The sequence below is a fragment of the Anguilla anguilla genome, chromosome 7, assembly GCF_013347855.1.
Source record: "Anguilla anguilla isolate fAngAng1 chromosome 7, fAngAng1.pri, whole genome shotgun sequence".
NCBI lineage: Eukaryota > Metazoa > Chordata > Actinopteri > Anguilliformes > Anguillidae > Anguilla > Anguilla anguilla.
Window position 1 is genome coordinate 43,576,063 of NC_049207.1, and position 23,517 is coordinate 43,599,579.

General features: G+C 47.0%; 1 protein-coding gene across 8 annotated transcripts; it reads left to right on the plus strand.

Annotated features, from left to right (window-relative positions):
• Positions 1 to 239: 239 nt before the first annotated feature.
• On the plus strand, positions 240 to 23,451 carry mical3b (microtubule associated monooxygenase, calponin and LIM domain containing 3b). Of its 8 annotated transcripts, none has more exons than XM_035425404.1 (26): positions 240 to 714; positions 8,036 to 8,368; positions 8,666 to 8,873; positions 9,215 to 9,331; positions 9,514 to 9,615; positions 9,936 to 10,091; positions 10,456 to 10,556; positions 11,039 to 11,296; positions 11,813 to 11,928; positions 12,383 to 12,509; positions 12,704 to 12,797; positions 13,126 to 13,273; positions 13,827 to 14,023; positions 14,107 to 14,219; positions 14,716 to 14,787; positions 15,029 to 15,202; positions 15,621 to 15,756; positions 15,842 to 15,892; positions 17,618 to 17,712; positions 18,010 to 18,094; positions 20,866 to 21,061; positions 21,428 to 21,615; positions 21,884 to 21,967; positions 22,152 to 22,192; positions 22,592 to 22,675; positions 23,386 to 23,451. In XM_035425404.1, exons 2-26 carry the CDS (start codon positions 8,099 to 8,101, stop codon positions 23,419 to 23,421), a joined length of 3,249 nt encoding a protein of 1,082 aa, XP_035281295.1. In that variant the 5' UTR covers positions 240 to 714; positions 8,036 to 8,098; the 3' UTR covers positions 23,422 to 23,451. The 8 variants fall into 8 exon arrangements, with proteins under 8 accessions (XP_035281295.1, XP_035281296.1, XP_035281291.1 ...); XM_035425400.1 differs by having other exon boundaries at positions 241 to 714; positions 18,010 to 18,106; XM_035425402.1 differs by having other exon boundaries at positions 241 to 714; positions 18,010 to 18,106; positions 21,431 to 21,615.
• The last annotated feature ends 66 nt before the right edge of the window (positions 23,452 to 23,517 follow it).

Below are 23,517 nucleotides of genomic sequence, written 5' to 3' on the forward strand. Positions count from 1 at the left end.
TGGCTTGAATTTACAAAATGTCGTTTTTAACTGGTTAACAGAGATGCACTCCTTATTTGGCAAAGGTTGGTTGCGTCAGCGAATAATTATTTATTGATGTAACACCGGAGATAATGAGTACGACTTCAATGCACTGCAGTTACTACCGTATTTTGGTTTTACTGTACTGCCGCCTATTAGTACGTCACTGCTGTGGAACGCCTATAAATGCGTCACCACCATGGGAACCAATCAGATCAAAGTGTGCGAAAACACTGTGAATTTAGGAAAGGGTGCAACGTACATATAACAGTTAATTTCAAACATAATTTGACTGGTATATACTGGTTTAAAAAATTCGTGTGTGATTATGGTAGTTTACTTTATGATTTCAATGACTACTTACAGTTTGGAGCCTGCCAATTTCAACTGAGGTTATCGTGTTTTGTACGGTACCCCTTATATTCCAAAGAAATGCACCCTACCTTTGCCGTGTGAAGCTCGAAGCAACGCCTGTGGTATGAACACGCCTGTTGGAAACGGGACAGACCAAGGACTTGAAATAAGATGTATAAGGAATAACCTCACGACTGTCCATTTTCTACCGCCCTTTTCTCCAAAATGTGGACTCTGGTAAATGTGTCACAACGTGGATTATACTTTGTGGAATTTCAGTAAACACGGACGCTTTTCAGGACTAATTAATACATTTCAGGATTGACTCGGTAGAACCAGGTAAGGGTTGTCGGAATGTGAAGTCGTGTCAGTAAAGCGGTACGATTCTCTGTGGAAATACTCTCAAAGTTACATCCCCACTGGCAACTAGCGTTAGCTACCTTTCTAGCAACTTTTTTTAACGTTACTTTGGTAACATTACGTTAATCTATTCATATTTTGCAGTTGATGTCCAGAAATACACAGCTAAGGCGAGCCAGTTTGACATGCTATTAAAGGCACATGTTTGATGTTTCATAAATTGGATGTGTGACAGCACGGAGCTGTTTTGGCTCAATTAGCCTGAATGGTAACTGTGCTGCATCTGGGAATCTGCTGCAGATTTCTCTGCTGTATAAGTCCTAGTTACCTGCGTGTGTGTTTTAACGTGGTGTATTAGTCCGGTCTCAGGACTAGTGGCACGTTTCGTATAATTGCGAGTTGTAAAGCAACGATAGCAGTTTTGAAACGACAAGTTAGCATAATGTGTGGTACGTACGCTGTGGCCTGATTGTGTCAAAGTAAACAAGAACACTTTGCAAATCGCTGCTCTGCATACAATGATTGTGCGGTGTATGTGATCACTGCGTTCATTTCACTGCAGGAGGAGTTAAACACTGCAAAGCCCAGTCACGCTTTATAAGGAAATACTGCAGCATGCGGCTCCGCCGCCTTGCCCTTCATAAAATTTCATTTTGTTTTCTCTGAAATGCGTGTCATCTTCGGACCTCAGGCATATGCAAGATGATCCATACAGGAATCCTTCTGCTCTGTTTCATATGGTATGGACTGCAGTGAATAACAAGAAATTCTTTCCCCCACTTTACTTGTATAGAGACCTGTCGGTGCAGTATATATTATTCAAAATATTACTTCGCTACCTGTGTCTTGCCACCATCTTGTTTGACCTCTTTAGTTATGTCCAGCTGTGTTGGTTCACATTTTGATTAAAAAAATAATCTATTCATAGAGTAAGTTTATGGAGACATTTTATTGTACAACTTTTATTGCAAATTTAGCATTGCCATTGAGTAGAAACGGGAAATATAATTTAATGCTGAGTGTGCCTTTGATATGCTGTTGCATGCATTGTGCAGCTGAGTAGAATTGTTTTCCTTTTTGAGTGTTGACAGGTCCCTGGGAAACTCTTGGTAGGTCAGCTGACATCTGACAGCCATCTGTCGCTCGTATGCATACCTTTTTGATTATTATGCAGCAAGACTGGAAGCCTCTGCAGGCCCCTGGTTGGACCATTAAAACCTGTACAACTGCAGGCTCTGGAAACCTCCTAACCTCCAGATGAGATGTCTGATTTGTTGATTTGTTATTCATTCCTTTTGATCTGTTCTAAACCATTATGGGGGGGTTGAGGCCTGGCTATCTAGGGAAGTGTTTGGTTGAGGAGTGGGTGGAGATAGAGAGAGGGAGGGGGTCTCTGTGCTGACTCAGCAGGAACTCCTCTCATGATAAACTATGTGAATGGAAACAGAAGGAAGTCCTGTTCAGTCCAGTTTTCCAGGCATTAGGAGAGCACTTGAGCTGGGACACAGGAACTCCAGGATGGCTGGAGGGAACCTCTGGACATTAATAAAGGGAAGCAACACAAACAAGTACCAGCACCAAACCATCACACTGCCTCTCCACTATGGGGCATGCTACACTTAGGGCTGGGCGATATGGCTTAAAGGTTATATCGCAATATATTTTGAATTTTGGATGGTAACAATATATATCCGATATATTTATTTCTCCTAATTTTAACAGAACATGAGTGCAAAAAATGAAAATGAGTACAAGACTCAGGGCTAGTAACTGTTCCCTGGAGTTGACTGTAAGGTTATTATTTGTTAACCATTATTGTTTTCATGTAAAAGGGAAGCATACACCCTCATGTTTTTATTGGCCTATGAATGATAATGCCTGAAGTAGCAGCCACAAGGGTTAGCAAGCAGTGATGCAGTCGGTGTGAACATTATCTTTTCCGGGGCTCAACATTAGGGATTTTATCATCAGTGTTCTGTTAGCCCCAGGTACATTTCCACTAGCACAGCTGCCAAATGAAATACAACCACTTTTTAAAGGAGATTGTACATACAGTAGCGAAGTTTCAAGTTTCAGTAGCGAAAGGACGCAGCATCTTTGGACCGTAGAACATTTCAAAATCTGTGTTTTTACACCAATTCCCTGTGTTCTGTTAAAAATAACAATTTTGCCATATAGCCTACGTGCCATATACCATATACATGCCACCCTAAACATGAACCCACCCCCCCCGCCCCCAACAAAAAAAAAAGAGAAAAAAAAACACATCCACTTTCCTCCTCCGTCTGCACTGAGGTGCAGTGACACATTGAAGGCGGCTTTGTTTCCTCCTGTTGCTATAACGAGAGTCTTTTGGGAACATTCCGGAGCTGCTTTCACATTCGTGTCATTGCGTTCAGGGAGGGCCGTCTCTGCCGTGCCTCTCCAGCCAGTCTTTTCATGGGCAATTTCATATCAGCCTGTCGGAACGGGTTGTGTAAGAGTCGTGTCAGTGCCGTGTAAGAGCTGTTATTCAGGGGGAACTTGGGCGCCATAACATTCTTATGTCGAGAGAAGAGAACGGGGGGGGGGGTTGAAGAGGCCTAGGCTAATGCTCATAGCCAGACTGCTGTGTTTGAATAGGAAAGTGACACTTGCATGATACATGCATGTGCTGTTTGTAAGGCAATCCTCGGGGGTGAAATAAGGATTCTGGTAGCAGCTTATGAAATTACCATGTGTCAGCGTGCCTCACTCAGATGCCGGGTGGAAATGCATTCTTCAGACTTGCAGACTGCGTGACTTCCTGGCATTGTCAGATCCAGGGAAGGAATGTGTTTGGCAAGGTGCGGGTTGAGTAAAACGTGTTTGGTAGAACGCGTTGGGTAAATGCCACACAGGACGCACATGGCCCCACAAGCCCGAGCTTCAGTTCCTGTGATGAGCTTTTCCTGAACTGTAACTGGGTTTATTTTTTGAGTGGACTGTTATGCATGGCCTGTTATAAACCCTGTTAGGGATGGGCTAAACAGCTAAATAGTGCAAAAAAAAAAAAAAATGCATTTACACTACTTGGTTTTAACTGATGAGCATTATATTTATGTATAGTATATTATGTATTATGTATGTAGCCTATATATACATATACATATATATGTAGGCTATATGCACACACGCGCACAAGGGTTTCTCCAGCACTTTATAGGAGAGTTGGTATGACTGTCCTAAATTTCCACGCACCTCCCCTATCGTTGAGGGTAAAACACTGAAATTGGTACTTGCTCCTTTTCATTCAATTAAAAAAAATTAAAAAAATAGGCTTACAGGTAAATTTATGACTCAGCAACAACCTCCTGTTTCTTAAAGACTTTTAACATCGTTACCAATCACTAACCTAATCACACTAACCTAATCGCTAACCTATGTCTTTAACATAGCAGCACGTTGCCCCTGTACCATACTATCACGTAGCTAATTAGAGTGTCAAGGAATTAACATTTTGAAGATGATACAATAATACCCACCTAGCTAAATATTTTCCACTGGTGCCTTATCCTGAATAATTAATATTGAATACCACATGAGTTAAATAAACAAGAAATTAGCTAATTTTTTAGAGTCAACAAGTGGGGGGGGGGACTTTTCTATTTTAAAGGAGTAACTTAACATTGCTAACATAGGACAAAATGGGATTTTTGAATAACTCAGTCGATAGCACGTCGGCTGTCAGTTATCAGAGTACGTTAAATTAAAGAAGTGGCCTAAAATTGGTATTAAAGTAGGCCTAAGTTTTTCTGACCATTTTGCACAACCCCACTTCCTCAAATATGCCTTGGGTGGGACTAGCATCACGTAGGCCTATCCTGTTTCAGCTACAAGTCTTCACAACAAACTGATATTGTGGTTACCTAGTTCTAGTCATCAGATTAATTATTATAGCCCATTAAACATGCCAGTTGCAAGCCAGTTGCCTACTCTGAGAGAAGAGCCAGTGTTAGGCTATATAGAAACCTGACCCCATGGAAAACTGACCAGAGGGTCACTTTTCTATATAAATAAATGGCCCTGGGTCATTTTGCTAGTATAGAAAAGTGACCCCCTTATGGAAAAAATCAGCCCCCTCCCCACCGAAAGACTTAACCAGAACGGTAACCAGCTCCCTCTTGAACCTGTGTGGATTAAGCCATAGCCACAACCGTAGGCTTACGATTCATTTGTATCAAGAGCTTCAGTAGGGAGTCTGGAGCAGCAGCAGCCAGTAGCAGCCATGAGAGGAGGAAGAGGGTGATTATAGTGAGGAGGAATAGGGTGATGATGAGGAATAGGGTGATGATGGTGTGGAGGAAGAGGGTAATGATGGTGTGTAGGAAGAGGGTGATGATGATGAGGAGGAAGAGGCTAATGATTATGTTCTGTGGGGTCTAGAGGCTCCTGCTGGAAAGGGTGGCTCCAAAAAGAAATAGAGCAGAAAACTTGGTTTACAGAGGAGAGACAGCCCAGGCAAGGGGAAGTATCTGCATAGCAGGAGGGAGGGTGTTTTTCTAGAAGGAACACTGGTGTCTAATTATAAACCAGGCAGGATCTGATTATTAATAATGGAGCTGATCGTCTAGATTTCCTGTCAGCGCTGTCCAGGGAACTGCCTGCCTCCATTTGAACGCTTACAGTACACAAATAAAGTTTTTTGAAACTGCGTGTCCTTGGTCTCTGTGTTGAGCGAACATTTAATTTGGTTTTATGTAAGGTAACATTTATTTGGAGGCCACGCCCCCGCCTCTGGGACTGAGCGGAGTGAGTCAGGCAGACACAGACGCTTGCGGAGCTGGGACATCTATTTATACCTCAGCAGCCCAGCCCCGTTGTCAGGGGTAAAGTGACCTGGCCTGTTTTAAATTACCCTGAAAAACACTGCATCTCGCTGTCGGGAAAACTAACGTGGTTTAAATTTAAACCTGCACGTTCCGGTCGGTTTATAAAGAATTTTATTTTATCTGGACTTGAACACTGACTCGTTTATTGGTGAAATCTTTAATCGCAATTTCTTTTTTTATCCTGTTTCCGAGGTGGGTTTTTAGTTTCCTGTGGTGTGACCTCTGTTAGCACGAGAAAATAAACAAGCCCCGCCCCCCCAGAGCCCCACTTTTTATGGAAAAGATATTGCGCACACTGTGCAGCCGAGTTCTGATGCAAGTCCTCTTTTTGCCCGTTCTTCACAATCCTCATATTCAGTGAAGAATTCAAATGAACAAGCCCCTACTCATAGTCGCCTCTGTATTTGGCAATGCCTCGACATTCCATTACGTTACCTGACATTGGGAGGTTATGATACAGTTGTGTGTATGTGTGTTATAAGCACTTTGGGACAGGTAGGTTATAATGCAGGTGTGTGTGTGTTATGAGCACTATGGGACATGTAAGTTATGATACAGGTGTGTTTTATAAGCACTGGTAGGGTTAGATGACAGATACAGATATGTATGCTGGTGTGTTTTTTCACATCTAGTTCTTTTATGTGAACCAAAGTTTTAAGTTAACCAAAAAAATGCACCTTTTTTTGTGTTCACATTTTAAGCGGACTTGAAATAGGACTCCACTCTCTTTCTGGTCCTTTTAAACATTGATGAGCTCTCAGACCACTTGTTGTTCACACAAAAGCTCCTTTAGAACCCAGATCCCACTGCTGTAACATTGGATTATGGGCAGGGGTTGATGTTAGTGGTACGCAAAAAGATTGAAATGCTTGGCAATTTAATGTCCCAATGGAATGCATACCTAAAAATAGGCTGGCATTTGCACTGTTATGACATGAAATTGCTGTGTATTTTAGTCTTTTCTTTCTCTTAATGCATACTTGTGTACCACTTTGGCTAACCGCTGATTATGGGTAATTTTCTTCAAGATGGCCCCTGCAGATGTGTTTGTCATTTGGTTGCGCTACATTTTGAGGTAGCTGATGCAAGAAGAGCACAGTCACTGCTGCCGCGTAGAATCAGTGTCCGGGAAGTCTCAAGGTGTCCAGCAAATCGCAAAACAGACCGCAAAACAACCGCAAATGGACTGTGCTGAGACCGCCACCTGAGGCGGTCTGAGTTTGGTTTGTTTCAGAGGGGTCTGAGTTTGTCTGACGTGTTCACGTATGCACACAAACTGCTGAGTCGCTGGTCTGAGTCCGCTTATGAGGCTGAAACAGCTGAAACGTGTCCATCTAGTGTGTGTCCATCTAGAGTGTGAAGTAGGCTACATGGGTGGGGTCACATTACAGAGTTATGCAGCATGGTCAGTATTATTCACACTGTATATTCAAGTCTGCTACTGAGCCTGCTTCTGTAACACCGATATGCACACTCAATAGTGTGTATTTTATTGCTTTGTTTTCTTTTGCATCTTCACTTACTCTTGCTGGTGTATTTATTGACTCGCCTCAATTGCAGCAAAGTTTTATATGTGAATGGTCTACACTTGGCTTTTAGCCTATTTATTTACGTTCTTTTATATTTTGAATTCATACCATATGCTATGTGAAATTTTTCATGAAGTCTGAGTGTTTATACAGTAGGCCTTCAAATAACCTTGAAGGCTGGCACAGCTTATATTTACCTTTTTAATTTTAATTTAGGCCTTTGTTTGATGCTCTGAGATTTCATGCAGTTGCACTTCTGTTCTATTTCAGTTTAATACTTTATTTCAGTAAAAAAAAATTACCTCACTACATTGTTTCATGGTTCATGAGCACATTACAGGGCACATTAACATTGTTATGAAGGTCTCCGAAAATAAAGATTTTTAATAGTCTAGATTATTATGAAAACGAAGCAGGCTTCGGAGCTCTGCAGAAAATTTTCCAAGGAAGCTTTGAAGTATGAAGAATGGCATTTGGGCCAGCCTGGTCCTGTTCCAAACCAGCATTTATCATGCCTGCATCAGACTTCCTGTTTGCAGCTCATGGATATTAGAGAGTAGAGGCACATTTTCACCTACTCTCAGGCATTGATGGATATTTCCCAGACTGTTTATAGCTGTAAATATAGGCTAGGCCTTTTCATTTAAAAAAATTAGTTTCGATAAGGTTGTTTTGTCTGTTTGGCATTTCCTGTATCAGGCTCTGAAACATTCTGTGAACATGTTACTTGCATTTTTAAACGATCTTATTTTTATTAGTGTGGTATGCCTGGTTGTATTCGCAGGCTTTCATCAAAGCTGAAGCTTAAACTCATTGCTCGGAAACACACTACGCCACTCTGCAGGCCTGGTCTCACTCTCTCACTCCTTTTTCCCTGTTTATCTCTCACTCTCACTCTCTCTTTCCTGTTTTCCCTCACAGAATGAACATGTCAGAAGGGGAAAGTTAAGAGCGATTCAGATAGAAGGGTGATAGCGGAGGGGTATGGGGGATGGGGGCGTGGCCACTGGAGGAGGGAACCAATCCCACGTCCTGTTTGACCGCTTCACCCAGGCGACCACCTGTAAGGGCACGTTGAAGGCCTTTCAGGAGCTCTGTGACTTCCTGGACCTCCGGCCTACTGACTCCCGCATCTTCTACCACAAGCTCAAGTCTCGGCTCAACTACTGGAAGGCCAAGGCCCTGTGGGCCAAGCTAGACAAGAGGGCATGCCACAAGGAATACAAGAAAGGCCGCGCATGTGCCAACTCCAAGGTTTGTCCCGCAAGCCCACCAGAAGTAGCACACTCAAAAACTCCACCCACAGAACAGACACACTCAAAAACTCCACCCACAGAACCGACATACTGGAAAACTCCACGCACAGGACTGACACACTCAAAAACTCCACCCACAGAACCGACACATTCAAAAACTCCTCCCACAGAACCGACACATTCAAAAACTCCACCCACAGAACCGACACATTCAAAAGGTCCACCCACGGAACATACCGGAAGGTGTTGCACATTGCATATGGGCAGGCCCTATGGTTGTCGTTTCTGCCCGCAGTGTCTGATCATCGGGGCGGGGCCATGCGGGCTGCGTACGGCCATCGAGCTGGCCTTCCTGGGGGCCAAGGTGGTGCTGCTGGAGAAACGCGATGCCTTTTCCCGGAACAACGTGCTCCACCTCTGGCCCTTCACCATCCAGGACCTGCGCGGCCTCGGCGCCAAGAAGTTCTACGGGAAGTTCTGCGCTGGAGCCATCGACCACATCAGTGAGCGCTGCATGTCCTCACGTCATGTTCTGTACGGTTATTTGGGTGTGAGGTTAGCTTGTTTGGGGTCAGCAGTTGGGTTTGGGTGGGGTTTGGGTGGTGACGTGCTGTAGCCCCTCTCTCAGGGTCAGGGTGGGTTCAGGATGGGGTGGGGTTTGGGGTGTGGGTTCAGGATAGGGTTTGGTTTGGATGATGTCGTGATGTCACCCTTCTCTCAGGGTCAGGGTGGGTTCAGGATGGGGTGGGGTTTTGGGTGTGGGTTCAGGATGGGGTTTGGTTTGGGGTGTAGGTTCAGGATGGGGTTTGGTTCGGTGGATGACGTACTGCTTCCCCTCTCTCAGGTATTCGGCAGCTGCAGCTTATCCTGCTGAAGATGGCTTTGCTCTTGGGCATCGAGGTCCACGTTAATGTGGAGTTCAAGAAGCTGGTGGAGCCGCCTGAGGACCAGGAGAATGAGAGTAAGACCCCTGCCTCCGCCCACCTGCTGCAAGGAACCATGGGATTAGGGCTGGGGGACATCTGACACAAACATCTCTGGGGATTTATTTTTTTCCTCAATAATAATAATAATAATAATCACTCAGAGAATGAGCTGGTGTTCTTGTTACATGTCTTAGTGTTTTGGCTCTGTGTGTTTCAGGGATTGGGTGGCGGGCGGAAGTTCTTCCCCAGACGCATCCGGTCAATGAGTTCGAGTTTGACGTCATCATTGGAGCAGATGGCCGGAGGAACACTCTGCCAGGTGAGAGTAGAGCCATTCGAAACCAGATCAAACCGGATCAAACCAGATCCACAGTTGTGGAATTTTTCACACCACATCTCACTAAGGATGCCCCCCAAAATCCAGTTAAATGGGGACCGGTTCCAAGTGAGTCAAACCTGTATCAATAAGGTCTAACGTTACCGGTGCTGCTATCGGTACTGGAGAAATTAGGGAGAGAGATCTCCATAGCGCCAAAAAATTTCAAGGAATTTATAGAAATGTTGCAAACATTATCTTTCTCTGTCTGACCTCGTTTTGCTGAGATCGTGTTCTGACATCATTTCCGGTCCCTGCTCTAGGATTCCGCAGGAAGGAGTTCCGGGGCAAACTGGCCATCGCCATAACAGCCAACTTCATCAACCGGCACACCTCGGCCGAGGCCAAGGTGGAGGAGATCAGCGGCGTGGCCTTCATCTTCAACCAGAAGTTCTTCCAGGACCTGCGGGAAGCCACAGGTCTGTTACAACCATACTATTTACCGGATAATACCGCTTTACATATTATAACTTTACTATGAAAGGGCTGTTCCTGCTATATCATGTCATAACATTATTAGTTCTGAGCTGTTACTGCTATATTGTGTAAGAGCACTACTATTACACGTGTAACGTAAGGAATTCCAGTCTGGCCTGGATTCATTCATCCGTGGGATTGGCGGTCTGTGATTGTTGTTTGCCATTTCTGGCACTGTTGGTCCTATAAATGAGGTCACGTTAATTAATGTATTAGCTGAAGAATAGCGTGAGTGGCACTGCACGCCTGTGGGCATTTTGTAAATAAAATTCTTTCTCAAAATAACAAGTTTTTCTTGATTCCCAGGTGTCGACCTGGAGAACATTGTGTACTACAAGGATGACACGCACTACTTTGTGATGACGGCGAAGAAACAGAGCCTTCTAGAGAAGGGGGTCATCCTGCATGTGAGTGATCAGTCTCCATGGAGATGAGGTGGTGGAGGGGGCTCTCTGTCAACTTTATGAGAATCATAAAACAGTCCTCTCCCCCACAGCTATGAGCTGGGGTACAGCTGTCTATGTTCTTACCACAAACCTCTCTTCTGCTTCTGCCTGTTCACGTGCAACACATAGCAGATATTCACTTACATAATACGCTATACTCCATACTCCCACAGTTAGGCCAGTAGTCAACATCAGATATCATTCCTGTGGAAAGAATGCTGATTTCAGTAGAATGTTCACTGTAGATGTGCTGCATTATAAATGTGCTGCAATTTATATGTGCTTTAACTTAAATGTACTGTATTTTAAATGTGTAGGATTCTGGAGGCACTGCTAATGCCTCTCTGTCACCCCCTGCAGGACTCTGTAGAAATGAATACTTTTCTGTCACCCCCTGCAGGACTCCACAGAAACTGCTAATGCCTCTCTGTCGCCCCCTGCAGGACTACGGGGACACAGAGCGGCTGCTCTCGCGCGGGAACGTGGACCAGGCGGCCCTGCTCTCTTACGCCTGCGAGGCGGCCGACTTCTCCACCAACCACCAGCTGCCCTCGCTGGACTTCGCCATCAACCACTACGGCCAGCCGGACGTGGCCATGTTCGACTTCACCTGCATGTACGCCTCGGAGAACGCCGCCCTGGTGCGCCAGCGCAACGGACACCAGCTGCTGCTCACCCTGGTGGGGGACAGCCTGCTGGAGGTGAGAGAGGGGGCGGGAGAGGAGGAGGAGGAGGAGGAGGAAAGAGCGGTGACTGGAGAGGGGGAGGAGAAGGAGGAGGGGGAAGGAAGGGGGGGGGCGGGAGAGGAGGAGGAGGAGGAGGAGGGAAGGGGGGGAGAGAAGGGGAAGAGAGGTAGCAGGAGAGGAGGAGGAGGGAAGAGAAGGGGTGGGAGAGGAGGTGGAAGACGAGGAGGTGGAGGGAAGGGGGAGGGGGTTGTGAGTTTTTGGGGCGTTTTGGACGATTTTCTTGGGTGTAGGGCACCAGTGTAGTATAATGGGTTAAGGGACTGGTCTTGTAACCTAAAGGTCTCAGGTTTGATTCCTAAGTAGGACCCTACCATAGTTCCCTTGAGCAAGGTACTTAACCTGCATTGCTTCAGTATATATCCAGCTGTATAAATGGATGCAATGTAAACGCTATGTAAAAGTTGTTCAAGTTGCTCCGGATAAGAGCGTCTGCTAAATGCCTGTAATGTAATGTAATATGTCATCTTTCAGCCGTTTTGGCCCATGGGCACTGGGATTGCACGTGGGTTTCTGGCAGCGATGGACTCAGCCTGGATGGTGCGGAGCTGGGCACAGGGGAGGGGTGCGCTGGACGTCCTCTCTGAGAGGTGAGGCATTATCACACCGCATGCTCATAATAATATGGGGGAATCTATTCATACTGCACATTCCATAAGAATATTCATAAGTACGGCACATTTCAAACAAGCAGGTGCTGCCTGAGGTGCTTTACACTATTTGTGAAGCATTTGAAAAAATAAAATAAAATGAACTGTTATGTATAACCCTGTAGCATTACAACTGCAATGACATTACTGACCAGAGATTTAAGTAATGAAGTGTAAAGAGCAGTCATTGTTGGCCACTGTTTGGAAGACTGGTGAAAAGGCCTTCTCATGTCCCTGAGAGCTGTGGCAGGACTGCTCTGGTGTGTGGCTCTTGTCATTGGGGTCAAAGAATTAAGATTTAATGGGAAGCAAAATGTCAGTCGTGTGATTTCAGTCCTGAGGGCTGGGCGGGATCTGTGTGATTCATGACCTCGGGTCTCTCGTTTCCGGACAGAGAGAGCATTTACCGTCTGCTGCCCCAGACCACCCCGGAGAACATCAGCAAGAACTTCGGCCAGTACAGCCTGGACCCCACTACCCGCTACCCCAACATCAACCTCAGCATCCTCCGCCACAATCAGGTTTGTCTCCTTTCACCGCCAACCAATGAGTGCCTAGGGCTGTATCTGTATCCAATGAGCTAGGAGAGACTGACATATCAGGCTCTGCAAGCTAGCGATGAAGATGACAATGACGAGGATGTTAAATATAGTTATGGTAATAATGATGATGATGATAGTGTTGGGAAATTGACGTGTTTGCATCTTGTACGCAGGTGCGTCACCTCATAGACACAGGGGAGTCTGGGGATTTGCACGTTGACGTAGAAAATGCGGTCAACTCGTCAACATCCAAACTGACGCGACATGGTGAGCACCCTTTCTATTGGCTGTAGTGTGTGTGTCCATGAAAAGAGCCACTGGTCTCTGCGTTCATGGAAACATCTTCGCCATGAAACCTCGTGTTCATATTTCTAATAAGATTTAAAACTTCTTTATTAATGTTATGGTTTTCCTATTTGGAATCAGCGGTTTCCATACAAATGTTTACAACCATGGCAGTGCGGCAAGTTTTGCCGTTGCTGGTTTGATCATGTGACCAACAGTGGGCATTGTGATTGGTTAGACTGATGCAGTTAGACTGATGCAGATCGGTAAATGGCCCATTTGGCTCATCATGCCGTTCCGTGTTTCCCAGAATCCATTGTACGCTCCAGCAAGCTGCTGAGCTGGTGCCAGAAGCAGACGGAGGGCTACCGGCATGTCGCTGTAACCGATCTCACCATGTCCTGGAAGAGCGGTCTCGCACTATGTGCCATCATCCACCGCTTCCGCCCTGACCTCATGTGAGCCCCGCCCACACCAGAGTCACACCCACATCATAGCCTCGCCCACACCAGAGTCTCACCCACACCGTAGCCCCGCCCACACCAGTGTCACACCCACACCATAGCCCTGCCTAAACCAGAGTCACACCCACATCATAGCCCCGCCTAAACCAGAGTCACACCCACACCGTAGCCCTGCCTAAACCAGAGTCACACCCACACCATAGTCCCGCCCAAACCAGTCACACCCACATCATAGCCCCGCCTAAACCAGAGTCACACCCACACCATAGCCCCGCCCACACCAGAGTCACACCCACATCATAGCCCCGCCTAAACCAGAGTCACACCCACACCATAGCCCCGCCCAAACCAGAGTCACACCCACGCCATAGCCCCGCCCCCACCAGGACCAGGTCCGTACCAGGGTCCCGCAAAAACATGCTGGTGACGTGCTGATGTGTTCAGTGTCAGTGCTGATGTGCTGAGTGTCAGTGCTGATGTGTTCAGTGTCAGTGCTGATGTGCTGATTGTTAGTGCTGATTTGCTAGTATTTGGCTGTTCCTTGCAGAGACTTTGATTCCCTCAACGAGAAAGATGTGGAGAAGAACAACCAGTTGGCTTTCGACGTGTCCGAGCGAGAGTTCGGCATTTCGCCCATCCTGACAGGGAAGGAGATGTCCTCTGTTGCTGCGCCTGACAAGCTGTCCATGGTCATGTACCTCACACAGTTCTACGACATGTTCAAGGATATGGTGCCCACTAGTGGTGAGTGCTGGGAGTGCCCTCAGCATTGGCCCTCTCTCCTGCTCCTGAGCATAGTCAGAGTGCCCTTCTCTGTCTCTCTCTAGATAATCAAAACCTGAATCCTGAGGAAAAGGCGGCCTTCATCGCCAGCACCAAGTCACCCATCTCCTTCCTGAGCAGGCTTGGGCAAACCCTCTCCCGCAAGCGCAACCCTAAGGCAAGCTCACCACCCCTGTGCAGCCTCTGTTGGCCTCTAATTAGCACAACATGCTAACAGACTATCCAGAAAACAGGTTAAATTAGCACAACGTCCTAACGAGTTATCCAGCGAACAGGTTCTGTTAGCATAGCATGCTTACAGTGTAGCCGGTAGATATGCTCTATTAGCACAGCAGGCTAACAGTGGATTCAGCAAACAGGCTTTATTAGCTCAGCCGGCTAACAGAGTACCCAGAAAATGGGCTATATTTGCACAGCAGGCCAATAGAGTATCCAGTACGTGTGGTTTATTGGCACAGCAGGCTAACAGGGTATCCAGAGTAAACAAGCTCTGTTTACATTGTAGTGCTGTCATAGCTTTGTTTTAAAAGACACTATAAAACCTTTCCAGCGAAAATGGCAATAAAATATTGTATCATAATTATGCCCTCAATATTTTGAGTTCAGTTGAATTGAATTACAGGAAACTATATGTGTTCCTTTTCCTCCTGCAGGACCAGAAAGAGAAGGATGTTGATGGTGTGAGGAAGAGGAGGAAGACAAACCAGTCAGGCCAGTCTCAGGAAGTGAGAGAGCATGATCAAACTCAAATCAATCACTCAGTCAGAGCCCTGAATATCAAACACACACACAGAACAGTGATCAATCACTCAGTCAGAGCCCTGAATATCAAACATACATCCATAACACTGATCAATCACTCTGGCATTTTCAGGCTGTTGAGTTTGACTCCCTCTGGTGCTCAGCGATGTAATGAGATGAGCTCCACCTTTCCTTCTCCACCTTTTCCACCTTTCCTTCTCCCAGGAGGAAGTTCCACGCCGCGGCCGCGAGGACCAGCCGCCGCCGGTCTCCGCCCTAACCGAGCGGAGGGTGGAAGTGTCGGCCGATGCCAATCACAAGGTCAAATCTATGGCCAATCAGCTGCTGGCCAAGTTTGAGGAAAACGCCCCTGTCCCGCCCTCTGGACTCAAACGACAGGTACCCCGAAACACCGTGCTGGGGGGTACTCTTTGCCAAATGGTCCACCACCATTATTTCAGTTGGCATAAGGTGCATTTACTTGCGTGTATCTTTCTTCTGATGCCAAACATGCCGGCAGTGTATGGCCAAAAAGTTTGGTTCTTATGTGACTATACAAATCTTTTGCAGTCACAGTTCCAATGATGTTTGGCAGAGAATAAGGGCTTTCTTTGTGCAACCATTCTAAAGAGCCTGTAGGTATAACTGTGGTGTTTCATCACTGATTTTGTGTGGTTAACAGCCTCTGAGCAGAGCCAGAACGCTCCTTTCTAAGAGAGGAGCTGTGACTGAAGCGTGTTTTTTGTTTGCGGAACGTCCCGTTCTGAGGGAGAAGCCGTTTTTTTTTTGAGACGCGTCGTTTTTTCGAACCCCGCAGAACTCGGTGCGTAAGGAGTTCCCCCAGTGCGTCGGCGGGAGCGACGTGTGCTTCTTCTGCCAGCGGCGCGTGTACGTGATGGAGCGCCTGAGCGCCGAGGGCAAGTTCTTCCACCGCAGCTGCTTCAAGTGCGACCACTGCGGCACCACCCTCCGGCTCTCCTCCTACGCCTTCGATGTGTGCGACGGTGAGTGTGTGTGTGTGTGTGTGAGAGTGTGACTACTGCGGCACCACCCTCCGGCTCTCCTCCTACGCCTTCGACGTGCAGGACGGTGAGTGTGTGTGTGTGTGTGTGAGAGTGTGACTACTGCGGCACCACCCTCCGGCTCTCCTCCTACGCCTTCGACGTGCAGGACGGTGAGTGTGTGTGTGTGTGTGTGTGTGTGTGAGAGTGTGTGTGTGTGTGTGTGTGTGTGTGTGTGTGAGAGTGTGACTACTGCGGCACCACCCTCCGGCTCTCCTCCTACGCCTTCGACGTGTGCGACGGTGAGTGTGTGTGTGTGTGTGTGTGTGTGTGTGTGTGTGTGTGAGAGTGTGACTACTGCGGCACCACCCTCCGGCTCTCCTCCTACGCCTTCGACGTGCAGGACGGTGAGTGTGTGTGTGTGTGTGTGTGTGTGTGTGTGAGAGTGTGACTACTGCGGCACCACCCTCCGGCTCTCCTCCTACGCCTTCGACGTGCAGGACGGTGAGTGTGTGTGTGTGTGTGTGTGTGTGTGAGAGTGCGACCACTGCGGCACCACCCTCCGGCTCTCCTCCTACGCCTTCGACGTGCAGGACGGTGAGTGTGTGTGTGTGTGTGTGTGTGTGTGTGTGTGTGTGTGAGAGTGTGACTACTGCGGCACCACCCTCCGGCTCTCCTCCTACGCCTTCGACGTGCAGGACGGTGAGTGTGTGTGTGTGTGTGAGAGTGTGACTACTGCGGCACCACCCTCCGGCTCTCCTCCTACGCCTTCGACGTGCAGGACGGTGAGTGTGTGTGTGTGTGTGTGTGTGTGTGTGTGAGAGTGTGACTACTGCGGCACCACCCTCCGGCTCTCCTCCTACGCCTTCGACGTGCAGGACGGTGAGTGTGTGTGTGTGTGTGTGTGTGTGTGTGAGAGTGTGACTACTGCGGCACCACCCTCCGGCTCTCCTCCTACGCCTTCGACGTGCAGGACGGTGAGTGTGTGTGTGTGTGTGTGTGTGTGTGTGTGTGTGTGTGTGTGTGTGTGTGTGACTACTGCGGCACCACCCTCCGGCTCTCCTCCTACGCCTTCGACGTGCAGGACGGTGAGTGTGTGTGTGTGTGTGTGTGTGTGTGTGTGTGTGTGTGTGTGTGTGTGTGTGTGTGACTACTGCGGCACCACCCTCCGGCTCTCCTCCTACGCCTTCGACGTGCAGGACGGTGAGTCAGTAGAGCCAATCAGCATTCAGCCATCGCTATATCTGTATGACATCGGAGTGACGTATGCCCAGTAACTTATAAACCCATAATGTATATCTGTGAGTAAGAATACCAACATAAATGACAATTACAATAAGTAACCAGCATAAATGACTGCTTTTTAGTTACTGTTCCATTGGTGTCTCGCTCCCCGTTTGATGTTTGTAACTTGTTTGTCAACTGTATTGTTGTGTACCTTTGTGTTTTCTGTCAGGACCCCTTGCAAAAGAGATTTCTATGTCTTCCTGGTTAAATAAATTAATAAAATAAGAAATGAATTGTAAATCAGTGACCCTCCCTGTAAGGAAAAATGGCTGCCAGCCTGGAATCTGGCACAGGATAGAGGGATGTTGTGCGACTTATGCTTCTTCCAAATCAGCTCTGTGCTCTGAACTGCTGTAAAAGCAACTTGAGTGACTGGGAGTGTCCTAATAGTTCACCTGAGCTGATTGTAACAGTAACTGGCTTCTGATTGGTCCATTCCTCACAATGGAGAGGTGTTCTGGCTTGGGTCCTGGTGGAGGGACTGGAGATATTGTAGGTGAGCAGGACAGTCCTTTTGTTTTCTCAGGGAAGTTTTACTGCAAGCCTCACTACTGCTACCGACAGTCTGGCCACACCCAGCGGAAGAGACCCGCCCCCACTGTGGCTCCTCCCACCGCTAAGGTACCAACCCAGTCAGCACTCACTCCTGCTTCAGCTCTCATTCTGACTCAGTTAGAACATGAGAGGAGTGATTGCTAATGGACACCAAATGCTCTGCGTGTATGTAGTCTAAGATTAAAGCAGTTTCTTACTGGTTTTGTCTTTGGATATGGTCCCTGTTCTCACATTTGAACACTGCTATTTTATTCAAAGTGGATTTATTTTTATGTGAGAGTTATGTGTAGGTAAGGTCCTCGTTGATATGCTTTATCTGTGACAGTTGTGTGCAGGTAAGGTCCTTATTTGTCCCCCCCCCAGGAGAACCAGGCCCCCATTCCCAGCCCTGTGGATGTTCCAGTACAGGCAGTGGTGGGTGTGCCTCCAGCAGAGCGTTGGCCCTCAGGTACCCCCACAGGTACCATCGTGCACTCCCTGCACCGTGCATTATCCTGGACCTGCCAGCAGGTGGTGCTGCACCCTTTCGACTCTCCCTTCCTGTGTACATACTGCCTGTACCTCTTCTCCTGTTTCACTCTGAACATGCTCCTCAGCTTCCTGTAACTGGCCAGCACTAACCCTGTCTGTGATGCGTGTGTGCGTGTTTGCTTGTGTGTGTGTGCGTGTGCGTGCGTGTACGTGTTTGTGCTAGTATGAGTAACACCCTCTGAGCTGCTGTTGTCCTGTAATGTGACTCTTGTTAGTCTGTTCCTTTTGAGTTTCTCTCTCCTGAGGATGCAGCCTTCTGGAGTCTTTGACAGCCAATCGGAGGCCCTGAAGGAGCCTTTCCCATTCTCATTGGGCTATGTTTTAAAAACAGCCTTGCCAATGGCTGAAGATCGTTGCATCCTCTTCTCTTGTGTGCCCTGAATCTCCCTGAAACTGAACCTGTTGGAGTATGAGGAGCGGAGAGAAACGCTTTCTGCACATAACAATGGCATGCGTGTTTAAACCTTAAATAATACGTTCAATGTTCTATTAGCTCTTAGGAGTCCTGGTGTCATTGTGCTTCTACCTCACGGACTTACTGAATGTGAACTGTGAAAGCTCTGTTTGCTTGGCTGCACTTTTGTAGAAGGTCAGACTCTAACCTTAAACTGTAGTAGCTTGTGACTTTGTGAACTTACCCTCTTGAATCTGAACTGCTCCCTCTTAACAGCCGCTGCTTGTATCGGTGCTTGTTATTGGTCCTCTGTGAGCTTTACCTTTCCCCCCTCCAATCAGAGCAGCTCACTCGTAACAGCTGGTATATTTATATCGGTGTTATTGCATCCCTAGTGTCTGTCCTTCTTTCAGTCTCTTCCTCTATCGCTCTATCCCTATATCTCTCCGTCACTAATGCCTTAGATAGCACCACCTCTGCAGATTTCAGTAGTTGTCATCAGGTCTGTGCATGGGGTTAGTAGTAGGTGAGGTCATTGAAATAACTAATAGAACTTATTATTAATCACTAGATTTATGTGATAAATGGCCTCTTTAAAAATGTAAACTGATCATTTACAGCATGCGATGCATGTATATTCTCACTTATAAAGCTCTTAGGCTCCAGCTATATGTCTACGTAAGATAATAGATGCTATAGGTTGTTTTAATGCCGAGCTCAGCTTCTTAATGTGCTGTAATCAGCTGCATGTCCTCTCGTGCATCAGAAACGTAGGAAGGTAGGCAGGCCTTACAAACCTGCACTGTCTGAAAGTACTGCTTCAGGAAGAGTATGCGGTTTTAAATGAGCTGAATTGGCCTCTTCCCTGGTTAGAGCCAGAGGTGATGATATTTTTTGTTCAATGTCCGCATCAGTAGGTGGCAATTTGGAGCAATGGGCAGAAAGTTTTTTTTTTTTTGTCCTGTTCATGCACCCGTACACAAACCCCCTGCATGTCTCCTGGGCACGTCCCTGTTCCCAGAGTACACCTGTATTCTTTTTGGGAGGGTAGAATTGGTCTTTAAGACTCCTTGGTGATGCCTGGACATTTCTCTTTTTGGGAAGTGAATACTATATTCTGATTTGTCTTTAATAAGAAGACTCTTTGTAAATTGGAACTGCACGTTGTTAAATAATGGGTTACTTCCTCTCTTCACGCTCGGTCTGTGTAGAGGCTATTTGAATGAATCTCTTCAAGAGTTGCTTCTTTGGATGGGACAAAGGCAAGGCATGAAAGTGTGTCTTAATGTGTACAATTTTAGTGTTATTTTAAATAAAATCATTTCTGTGCGATACTGGTGAAAATGCTTCAAATATTTCAATAAATTTTAAAGAGACATCTAACGGTGTGATTTTATCTTTGGAATACCTGGACACTGCATTCATAAATTCACCAGATTTGCGCACATTTGCACTACATTGTTTCTAATATTGTTGTTTTCTGAGGCTTGTAATTGTCCAGGAGTCATTTACAGTTGATGCTGTTTGCTGGAAACACTTTGAATGGCACCAAATTAATCAACTATGAATAAATGTGAAGTTTTTTTACAGTAAGTCTTGAGGTACTGTTTGTCAGTGAGGGAGCAGCCCCAAAGTATAATTGCAGCCATATACTGTAGTTGAATAATTACAGCCTTGTACTAGAATAATAGAATAGAGTAATAGTCATAGAATAATTAAGGTCATATACAGTTGTAGAATAATTGCATTCATATACTGTTGTATAATAATCACATCCATATACTGCTGTATAATTACAGCTACATACCGTTGTATTATAATTACAGCCTTAATGTGGAAAAACCTGTAGAATTTTTTTTGTCACTGTACATAAAGTGATGATGGAAACCGAAATCTTTATGATGTATAAAGTAAATTGAAGGAACTGTATGAATGAAATGTCCTGTTTATTCTTGCAGGCAATATTAGCAGTCTGTGCTGCTGTGGGCTGTACTCCAAGGAATATGTTGTCAGTGCTGTAGCGGTCAGGGCTATAGGAGAGTTTGAGTGGTCAGCACTTTGGTGATCAGGGATATAAAAGAGTTTGAGTGGTCAGTGCTGTAGGGGAGTTTTTAGTGGTCAGTGCTGTAGGAAATGAGAGCAGTCAGGGTTGTAGGAGTCTGAATGGTCAGTGCTGCACTGGTCAGTGCTTTATGTTAGCTGGAGAGTGAGGGCTATAGCGGAGGGTTCAGGTTCTACTGTCACCCCGCCTCAGTGTGTCTGTTCTCTTCCCCGCCCCCTCGGCGCCGCCCTAGTGGTGGAGGAGAACGGGCTGCAGGAGCCCAGCCTGGCCAAGCGGCTGCGGGGCACGCCGGAGCGCATCGAGCTGGACAACTACCGCGTCTCCCTGGAGCAGCAGGAGGTGCTGGAGGAGGTGCCCGAGGAGACGCTGGCCGAGCACAACCTGAGCAGCGCGCCGGACAAGCCAGCCAGCGTGGAGGGGGGGTCCAGGTGGGTTCGGCGGGTGCCAGGGGCGTGGTGCGAGGGCGTAGTAGTGGTATGATTTAAGAGTATAGCAGGGGGGTTTATTTGGTGTGGCAGGGGTATGGTCTAATGATGTAACGGGGTGTGGTGTCAGGGTGTAGCAAATGTGTGGTTCAAGGGTATGGCGGGGGTTTAAGGGTGTGGCAGGGGTGTGATTTAAAGGTGTGGCAGGGGCGTGGTTTAAGGGTGTGGCAGGGGTGTGGTGTAAGGGTTGACAGGCATGGTTTAATGGTGTGACAGGGGTGTGGTTTAAGAATGTGGCAGGGGTGTAGCAGGGGCGTGGTGTAAGGGTGTGGCAGGGGCGGGGTTTAATGTACCGCTGGTTTTCCACAGCAGCTCAGAGTCTGAAGAGGAGGGGGAGGGGTGCGCTCCTTCTGACCTTGGGGGCGTGGGCTGGAAGGAGGCAGTGGCACTGCACACCAAACTAAGGGGCGAGGTTGTAACTGGCGAGGGTGAGGCCAACTGCCTGGAGGAGGATGATGATGAGGAAGATGATGAGGAACAGGAGGAATCCAGTGATGGTAAGCACAGATTTTGTATCCATGGCGATGAGTGTGTAGCTTCTACAGCATAGAAGGCTGACAACCCTGGGTCACTCACTCACACACACAATCTCAGTTCACCCCCAGTACACACATGAGATTTTCACAGTTTGTCTGTTTTCCCTCCAATTCCACTCTGCTCTGCCTATACTCTACTCCTCCTGTTCCTGCTGCTCACTATTCCTCTGTTCTCCGATGTCTCTGTCGTGTGGGTTATTATTGGGGCCGTGTCTCCCCCTGCTGGTAGAGGGGGAGTACTGCCCCTGGGAGAGAGAGCGTCAGTCAGGCCTATGCCTCCAGGAGCTGTCAGATGAAGAAGGAGCAGACTCAGGTACAGGTGCCCTGTTCTCTCAGGTAGTTATGTTTCTACTGCTTCCTGCTGTGTTTCTCTTTCACTAAACAGCTAGTGAGGAAATCCGGCATGAAAGAGCATGTTAACGTGTTCTGTTCATTAAAATCTTGGTTTTGTTGCTCTGAAATTCCTAACATATGGTATTTGTGCTGCCGTATTGCAGCATGTGAAGTCCCGCACGGCCTGCTGGGAAATCGGCTCACAGTAAGAAAGCAGATATTTTATCTGTAAGCAGGAGCAAAAACACATTTAGGAATTATAAATTCATCATTTTAAAGAACATTTTAGAATCTGTGTAAAACAATGGAGAATTATGTCATTTGTATTGCAGAATATTTATCTTTTATTGGTATTGTTTTTATGATCTGAGCTCTAATAACAGTAAGCTTGTGTCAGTAGTGAGCTCCTAACTTGTTCCAGCGTTAAAGCATGGCTGCATGCTCTCCCCTTCAGGGAAAACCTGGTCTATTTTCTCTGAATCTCACATTTGAATTCTACTTTGCCTCCTTACCTCTTGCTCTCTCTCTCCTTCTTTTTCCCTCTTTTTCTCTGTGTCTCTCTCTGACACACACGCACACACACACACACACGCACACACCTCAGCCAAGACACTGTACATTCAGGAAACCCTCCGGGCGACAGGTCCCCTTCCCGTTCAGGTGGCCCTGTGGCCCTCCCTGTCCTCAGGTAACCCACCTGGGGGGCGTGACCGTGTGACGTGACTCCGCCCTGCTCGCTTACCAGCCCCTCCCATAACATTTCATCATCTTGCTTCGGTTGTTGCATTGTGTTGTTAGTGTCTCACCTCCCAGGTGTGTGTGTGTGTGTGTGTGTGTGTGTGTGTGTGTGTGTGTGTGTGTGTTTTTTGTTTTTTTTGTTTTTTGCACTGATATGGTTGATGTACCATAATGGCGGGCGTGGTTCTACATGGGGGAAGCCCTTGCGTCACATCTGCATTTCCCGTTTCTGTAAAGTCGCGAGGCGTTGAAAGCCGTGACATTTCGACCGTTGGATTCACTTCTGTTCTGGCCAGTCCTGTGAAGCGGGCATAGCAGGACTGCGTATGCTTAGTTCTTTAACTCTGATTGGTTATCAGTCGGCTGAATGCAAGCCACATCCATTTGCAACTGTTAAAATTGATACAGTGTGTGCATGCATCTTAAACCTGTCATTACCACTCGTCTGCTGTCTGTAATCTTTCAGATTGTTTTGCTGTGTGTATGTCGATCACTGTGAGTTAGGCATTGCCATCTACCAAGTGTGGTAGTTTATGTAATGCCGTAGGCCCGAACTGCTGTGTGTATTGTACATTATTTATCAGAATGGCTTGGTCTGGCTGATGAGTGCAATGCATGAGTGCAAGTGCCATTTACTGAATCCACCCTCTCTGACCCCAGAGCTCTGTGAGGAAGAGGAAGATGATGAGGAAGTAGGCAACCAATGTGGTGCTGAGCTCCAACAAGGTGTGTGTGTGTGTGAGCATGGGGCCCATCCACACACTGGAATAGTGCCTTAACACGATGAGCCAC